This window comes from Lactuca serriola, chromosome 1, assembly GCF_051521515.1.
Source record: "Lactuca serriola cultivar US96UC23 chromosome 1, Lser_US96UC23_V15, whole genome shotgun sequence".
Lineage (NCBI taxonomy): Eukaryota > Viridiplantae > Streptophyta > Magnoliopsida > Asterales > Asteraceae > Lactuca > Lactuca serriola.
The window spans coordinates 124,073,961-124,082,629 of record NC_136408.1 but is presented as its reverse complement, the minus strand read 5'-3'; the positions used below and the strand labels follow the sequence as shown (position 1 = coordinate 124,082,629).

Here is an 8,669-nt window from a genome sequence, read left to right as displayed (position 1 = left end):
AATTTTCTTATTTATGTATTTATTTTTTTACATATTTAAAAAAAATTAATAGACCCCGCATATTTGTATCTTCCCGGATGATCCATACTGTTAATTTTTTAATTAATTATTTTTTTTTAACTCGGATGATCCCTACTGTTTAATTTTGTTACGAGCTTGGTCTCTATCTTACCTAAAAAGATTATTGTGCCCTTATTAATTTATTTTTTTAATTAATTTTCTTGTTTATGTATTTGTTCTTTATATATTTAAGAAAAAATAGTAGATCCCACATATCTGTATCTTCTCACCATCCCATCTCTCATCATCTTCAACTTTTATTTATGTTGTTTCGCCAGAGTTTAAGTACCAAAAAAAGAAGGATGGTGAAGACGTCGATATTATTAAAGATGGAAAAGAAATAGAAGTTAAGAAGGATGAGAGATGAGATGGTGACCGACAAATTAAATTTCTCAAATGTGGTTTCAGATTTACGGTGAGGAGATCCAGATATGTGAGGTCTATTAATTTTTTAAATATATAAAAAATAAATACATAAATAAAAAATTAATTAATAAGGGCACAATAGTTTTTTTAGGTAAGACAGGGACCAAACGCGCAACATAAATAAACAATAGGAACCATCTGAATTAAATTTCTCAAATGTAGTTTGAGGTTTATGGTGAGAAAATACAGATATGTAGGGTTTATTAACTTTTTTAAATATATAAAATATAAATACATGAATAAGAAAATTAATTAAAAAATAAATTAATAAGGGCATAATAGTCTTTTTAGGTAAGATAGGGACCAAACGCGTAACAAAAATAAACAGTAGGGACCATCCGAGTTAATAAAATAAGTTAGGGACCAAAAACACAAATTCTCCCAAACCATAAGGACCATTTGTGTAATTTATTTTTACTGTTCATATTTGGGTAACTATTTTTTTTATACATCTAGATAACGAACTTGTTGAAAGTGTTCACATCTAGGATTTAACCTATTATATTATTATAGCAAGTCATAATAGTCATATGTAAACACTTCAACAAGTTTATTATTTAGATGTATACAAAAAAACATAGTTATATAGATGTGAACATACCGAAATGTTAATTACCTTAATAAATCATTTTCCCGTCTAATTACTATATACGTCTTTCACTAAAATAACTACAACAAATGAAAAAAAAAAGTTACATAACATTATACAAACTATTTAAACATTATAATTGTCAAATACAAAAAAGAGTATGTAAAAATAATTTAGATTACAATTAATTGCAATTAAAATAAGAAAATTTTAAGTTTATAATAGAAGTATAACAAAGTGAAAATTAATATTTTTTATATAAAATTCAAACAAATAAGCCAAACACACACCCGGCAATAACACACCGACCGATGTTGGATCATACCGAAAGCATAAAAACTTTAATCTTGGTATTATTTTAACCAAAAGCCAAATCTTTAATCTTTTTTACTCGTCCATAATTGGCGGAATTCCACGTTGACGTTCTCTCATTCTCTCCCACGATAATTCTCAGAAGCTACCTTTCTACATCAAAACCTCCTTATTCAGTATTCACAGATACTGTATTTTTGCGAAAAGGCTTACTATGATGATGAGAAGTTTCTTTCCTTTGAACGATTGATGATTTCAGTTACTTGGTAAGTTCATAACTCTCTTTCTCATTATTTTAGCAATTTCATCACTATCTAATGAAGTTTCACTGCTCGAAGAAGAGATAAAATTACTGTAAGGATTGCGATCTGTTCGGTATCAAGTTGTCTCATAACAGGCAGATTGAATATCTGTGTTATACGAATTTGAGATGTTTGATGAAGTGGGTTTCTACTTTCTTGTGATTTTGATTATTGTAGTCGAATATTGACAAACTGAAAGGAATTGAAGCTCTTCATAATGTAATATTCTTGCCTCTTTAAGATATTAAAGCTGTGGAATTTATATTAATTCAATTAAAACTGATTAAAAGTAGCCTGATTTGTTTTACTGCAATATTGTATTTGTCTGATTCTGATTGTTTGTACCAACAGGTAACTTAGAGTGAGCTCTAGCTCTTCTATACGAAGATCTGTGAAGCCCTAATGTCTTAAAAGAGACAAGGGCCATTTGGTGGGAGGTTATGATGGATAATATGGCAGTGCCTTCAGCTCTATGTGATATTGTGCCTATTTTAAATTTTGCTGATGAAGTTGAACCTTATCACCCAAGGGCTGCATACCTTTGTAAGTTCCTCTTTTACTTTTTATATGTGTAGGTGTTGGTTTGAATTTGGTTTTAGGAATGAGCGGTTTTCGACAACCTTTTGTATTTTGTTTAATTAAAAGTTATTTCGACAACCTTTCCATAGGGGTGACAAATCGGGCAATCGTATCCTGTTTTTGTTTTTGTCTGACACGATACGACGCGACAAAGTTTTATAACACGAACACAATGTTGGGAATATTAGGGTTTGCGGTGGAGATCTGGATACCAGCTTTGATCGTGATATCTGATATTTCTATCCTATGCCTGAGTTACAAGAAATTCAGCCTAGGATAATCCAAGCAGACACTTATGTTTCTAGGCACAGAAAACATAAGCTATTATGCTAAAGGGTTCTGTGAATGTGTGATGAAAAACGAGAGCTAAAGAACGTAACCCCTTCTGGAAATGAAGAGTTGTTTATATATTAAACACGATTAGAGTTTCATTAGGGTTGGACCGTCATTAGTTGCTTTGGAAGCAAGTAATATTAATCCAGATTAGGGTTACCAAACACTAACGAGTTTCGTTAGTTTTATCATAATCACCCTCAAGAAAAAGAGTTTTCCAGCCAGGGGCTCTGCCCCTTGGACCCCGCTAGGGGCGCTGCCCCTAGACCCCGCCAAAGGGGAGCTACCCCTTTGGAAACCCCGGACCCGGGGGCGCTGCCCCCGGACCCCCGACTAGTCGTCGAATCGGTTTCTGACTTGATCTTATACATGTGTGCACTCTGAACAACCTCGTACATGTATTAGAGTACAAATCATGAAGCCCCTTAGCTCACATGTTAGATCCAGTTACTTAAAATGACATGGTGACACTAAAATCACCAACACACAACAAGACACGATGTTGCGTTTTTTTTTTAACTAACACGAGCACGAACCAATTAATAAACGATCAACACAACACAACACGACAAATATAACATAAAATAACCTTTAGTTTATTTAGTTAATACTTAATAATAGTAACATGATAAACACGAAAAACACGTCAAACAAATGCTAAATCGTGTCAATTTCGTGTCGAATTTTGAACACGAACACCACATGACATCGTGTTTTTTACACTCACGAACACGGACTCGAATTTCAATTTCGTCCCAATTTTGTTTTATGTTGAATATTTTTGTCTTGTCGTGTTATCACCCCTACCTTTCCATGTTATTATTCACGAAAATTCATTATGTTTTTCATCATAGGTAATACTGCAAAAGTAAACTTTAAATGATAATAGTGCATCTTCTCAAATAGTTGGTAGTTAGGCTAGTCCTTGTTAGTTTGCTTATGCTTGAACCTTATTTTATTGATTTTTCTTTTGTTATGGTGTCTTCAAGATGTAGCATTTTCTAGAACTTTTTACTATCTGAAAATAAAAATTTAATAGCTTTTTACAGGGATAATTTAAGATATTATTTCGACCATTTAGTAAGCTTAAACTACTTATTTCTCTTATAGGTTGTGTCCATTTTCCTCCTTACATTTGATAAGATTTTATTTCACACCCTAGTGATATTTAGATACTGAATATGTATTAACTTTTTTATTGGTTAATTAATATAAAATATACAAAATAGAATTGAATATAATTATAGAAATTTATATTATTAAAAATGAATTATCAAAACTTTCAAAAAACACAAATATCAAAGATTAAAAAACACTGCAGTCACATATATAGTAATTTATCAAAATTTTATTGAATTGAAATAATAATTTAGCTAATGCTATTTTTTCAAGAAATATGACTTATACTTAAAAAATGACAAATTATATACTATAAATAACATATTAGAAAGATAACGATAAGTTAGTTAATTTTAAAAAACAAGCTTTTTGAAAAGGTTGACGATTTGAGAGAGTTCGTGAGTATAGGCTTTTGTTAAATGGATATGTCCTTAGAGCATCCATAATGGTGAGTTCAATGAGAGAGTTGAATGAGGTGGCAAGTTTGTGTGTCATTCAATAGATGAAACTATATCCTTATGAGATGTCACCTTGACATTCAATGGATTTTGAGTTCAATGGTCAATGAACTCTTCAATGGGAAAAAAAGAAAGTTTTTAATTCATAAATATTTATTATAAATTACACTTTGTAACATTCTATTGAACTTTGTAGAGTTTAGTGCATTGTAGGAAAAAAATAAGAGTTGTATGGATTGTAGAAAGATGATGTGACAATCCATTGAACTCTATAGGGTCAATGCATTGTGAATGCCTTTAGCTTCAAATGGATGCAATAGTTTTTATTATATGCATACTAGGTAGAAACTACTTTGAACGCGATGCTTAATGAATTATCTTATTGCAAAAACTTCTAGAAAAACATATTTTTATTCTCATACTCATATCTTCAAAGGTTATCCATATTTTTTTAGTACTTCATATTTTTTCTATTGTTACATAAATTTTCAGAATAATATGCATGAAAGTTTTACATCGAGTTGGAAGGAAAACATGCAACAAGCTGCGTTGTTAATCTATACCGGATGGAAAACTAATTATTTTAAAAACTACATCCATAAATCTAACCATAGTATTACTCTGCATGACCCTATAAATTCTATGAGGAGCTCGACAACATGTGATACAAGGAAACTGAACCATATCAAACGTGATGCTTTGTATTCTGCAATATTTTGGTGGATAAAAAACTTGTATATATGTTTCTAATTTGAATCAAATAAAGATTGTGTCGAGGAAGAGTAAAACAGGGAAGGCTTATTCAGTGCTGTAGTTAAGAAACAAAAATATATTTACTCAAATTCTTAATCAAACATGATAAATTGTATGATAGACAGTGTTGAGTTTATAGAGATTAAGTTTGAAATTGAACTTCCCCGCATTTTAACCTGTGATAGCATTGGAACATCTATTAGATGGTAATGCTCACTTTCTCAACACTAAATGCCATGTATATAAACCATTTCATCAGGTCGAATGCATGCCCTTGATAAAGCTCATAGACAAGATCCACTATCAAGTGGTCGTGGTGTTCATCAATTCAAGACTGCCCTAATTCATCGCCTACGCAGGGTACATTTTCTCTCCCTTTTCTTGTAATTCAGCATTTGATTTTGAGATGAAGTAATATTATGGGGGTGGAAAATTCTATTCAGTATTGTTTTTATCCGTTTGTTTGTAACACGTTTATTTAAAACAAAGAAGGAAAGAAGTTTGTTAGTGGAAACTTGAAAAAAAATTTGTACTTGAAATTGACAACTTACAAATCCTGGATCTTTGATCCCCTTATACCTACAATGCAACCCAAAATTGCTTTGGTAGGTAATCGAAAAACTAGCTTCATGTGATCTCTATTGATAGGTTACATGAACAAAAAAAATTCTATCATTTCAGGTGTCAATTGACACAAGCTCCAATCATAAGAAAAGAATTGGAAAGTGAATTTAATTGGTGGAAGTTTAGCAACAGAAGAATATGTAGTGTGGGTAATTTATTGCTTCCCGGATCTAAGCCCATTTTAACGAACTGAACTTTTAGTTATGTGATCGTTGAAAACTTTATACACCATTAAAGTATATCAAATAAAACTTACACATAACAGAGAATATATGTAAGCTTTTTTTTTTCTATATAATGATTACTGTCTCATTAAAACCTCATTCTTAACTACAATTTGAAAGCCAAAAAGTTTCATTTATTAGTCAGAATCTTTTAAAAAAGATGTTAATGTAGGTTAAAATGGCCTTAATTTCTTTTCTTATACTATTAAGTGATGCACGCCAAGAATGTCAAAACTTATTTCAGTCTTTTGTTCTTCATCACCTCATGTATCCTTGTTTGCTTATGCAAGTGCTTAAATGGCCATATTTATTCCATTGCCACTGGAAACTTTTTTACTTCAATCTAAGATTTTGAACTCCATCATTGTATTCTATTCAGGAAAATGCAACAACATTAAGAGGAAGAATAGACACTGATGCACGTGAAATGCAGGCCTTTTATCGGCATTATTACAGCAAGTACATTCAACGCCAACAAAATGCTGATAAACCTGCTGATCTGTAATCATTTTCTTTTTTTTGTATCTTATTATTATTTTTTTTAATATTCGATCCTCATTACATAACTTTACTTCTAATATCAGTACCCATCTTCCAAAAGAGTATCAAATGGCTGCTGTCTTATTTGAGGTTTTGAAGGCTCTCAGTCTGGAAGAATCCATCGAAGTGCCAGATGAGGTAAATTCTGGACACTTCTCTTCCTTCACGAAATTCATTTATTGATTGCTTATATTTGTTTATGCATGTGTCCATAGATATTAGAAACACATGCACATGTTGCTGAGATGGTAAAATTGTCTACTCATGATATACTTCCAGTCGAACCTGAAAGTTCAGATCAAGCACTAGTAAGATATCGAGAGGTTAGTTCAAGAAATTGTGTATATATGTATGTATTCCGAGATTCGATCAATATTAAATTAGTCCACATCTATGTCCTAGATCAAACAACCAAATGAATTCAAAATCCCTCTTCAGACCATAAAAGATTGTACCCAAGACTTTGATGAAAGAAATTTTATCGGGAAGGGTGGGTATGGAAGTGTCTACATGGGAATCCTCTCCTGGGGGGATCATGTAAACCAGCTAGTTGCTATAAAACGACTTGATGTGAAAGGATTTCAAGGTACCAAGGAGTTCCTTACAGAGCTCACTATGCTTTCACAGTATCAACACGAGAACATTATAACCCTTGTTGGGTTTTGTGATGATAACAAGGAGATGATTTTGGTTTACGAATATGCAAGCCATGGAAGTCTTGACACATATCTACGTGACACTACGATGTCGGGTGGATTATCGTGGCTACAACTCCTTAACATATGCATTGGTGTTGCTTCCGCATTGGAGTATCTTCATAATTATGTGGCTGAAAAACATAGAATAATACATAGAGATATAAAAAGCGCGAATATTTTGTTGGATGAGAATTGGAATGCAAAACTTGCGGATTTTGGGTTGTCAAGGATAGGTCTTGCAAATCAAGAGAACACCTTTGTGATAACTAATTTGGCTGGTACACATGGTTATTGTGACCCACAATACGAAAGAACAGGTTTTCTAACAAAAGAATCAGATATCTATTCTTTTGGTGTGGTTTTATTTGAAGTTTTGTGTGGAAGGTTGGCTTGTGCTTTGAATTATCATGATGAGCGGCGATTCCTCCATCATTTGGCCCGAACTTGCTATAGAAATGGAGAGCTAGACAAGATTATTGATCCCAGAATAAGGAAAGATATCAAACCAAGGGCATTGTGGAAGTTTTCAACTATTGCATATCAATGCTTGCAAGATATTCGGGAAGAACGACCTACAATCGCTGAAGTTGTATTCCACCTTAATGAGGCCATGAAAAATCAAGTAAGTATAAATGGGGTTGTTATTGATTTCATTCTTGGACTTTTTTTTAATTAATAAGTGGAGAAAATTATCAATATAAAAATGCACATGTTAATGACTTGTCATTTGTTTTCATTCATCATCAGTTGGAAGATGAATTACTTGTCAGGAAGGGAACACCATCATAACTTTTACCATCATCTAGCGCTACCTTATTTGGAGCCATGCATGGGACAATATATGTTACCTATCCTAACAAGACACTCTCACCCCTCACCCTAGCGATCGTTATTTCTTATTTGGTTGTTGGATGTTTCCATCATTTCAGGAACTTCTCCTTTGTTTTCCTTGGTCCTCGGTTTTATCCTTTTGTTTCATTCTTTCTTTTTGTAGGTCGAATGTGCATTGTTTCCCTTATTATTCAAACATATTTTTCAAAAAGAAATAAATTTTGTATACATTTTTTTTTTGGTTATCAAGTGTTTAAAATCATTGAAGTGACTCAACTTCATCTGCAACTCAATGACTACAATATTGATGTATGGAGAATTCCTTCTTCATGATCAATTTCAACCCCTTGAATGAGAATACAAAGTAATGGCATGAGTTTTCTATTGGCATGTTTTGACCTAGGTCACTTCGAGATATTGTCATAAAACCAAACAGATAGTGAGAATTATGACGACACTTGGTGCATGTTTTGGCTTATTGCGTAGACATGTAACCAGAGGTTTGGGTTTCACGGGGGTAGCATCTAAGGTAGTACATAGATTCTTTTTTAGAACACATCCTCTAAAAATGAACTAACGCGCTGTTTATTTTAATAGGTAAAATGTTTACAGTCTTAGGTGCGGTTTGTTTTTTCTAAGATAAAATGTCTGCAGTCTGCAGACCACATCTGTAGACCTCTGCAGTAGAAGAGGTGGACCAAACGTCTGCAGTCTGAAATAAGAAGATTGTTTGTTTTTTTAACATCTACGGGCTACTAAAATAAATTGAAATATAAATAAACTAATTTTTTTAAACTTCAAAGTGATTTTTAATATTTTTA

The 8,669-nt window shown here is 32.4% G+C and overlaps 1 protein-coding gene across 2 annotated transcripts; it reads left to right on the top strand.

The window, feature by feature from the left end:
• The first annotated feature begins 1,453 nt into the window (after positions 1 to 1,453).
• Positions 1,454 to 8,093, top strand: LOC145098266 (putative serine/threonine-protein kinase PBL22). 2 transcript variants are annotated; one of them, XM_079035917.1, is made up of 8 exons: positions 1,454 to 1,653; positions 2,041 to 2,232; positions 5,191 to 5,291; positions 6,159 to 6,280; positions 6,364 to 6,457; positions 6,535 to 6,642; positions 6,722 to 7,639; positions 7,765 to 8,093. In XM_079035917.1, exons 2-8 carry the CDS (start codon positions 2,130 to 2,132, stop codon positions 7,804 to 7,806), a joined length of 1,488 nt encoding a protein of 495 aa, XP_078892043.1. In that variant the 5' UTR covers positions 1,454 to 1,653; positions 2,041 to 2,129; the 3' UTR covers positions 7,807 to 8,093. The 2 variants fall into 2 exon arrangements, with proteins under 2 accessions (XP_078892043.1, XP_078892046.1); XM_079035920.1 differs by lacking the exon at positions 1,454 to 1,653 and adding an exon at positions 1,758 to 1,908.
• Positions 8,094 to 8,669: the final 576 nt, after the last annotated feature.

Bases quoted from the DNA above. Each gene is read 5' to 3' on its own strand.
- LOC145098266 (XM_079035917.1), top strand. From the start codon at position 2,130: ATGATGGATAATATGGCAGTGCCTTCAGCTCTATGTGATATTGTGCCT. The intron at 2,233-5,190 runs GTAAGTTCCTCT...CCATTTCATCAG, and splicing joins CCCAAGGGCTGCATACCTTT to GTCGAATGCATGCCCTTGAT. The intron at 7,640-7,764 runs GTAAGTATAAAT...ATTCATCATCAG, and splicing joins ATGAGGCCATGAAAAATCAA to TTGGAAGATGAATTACTTGT.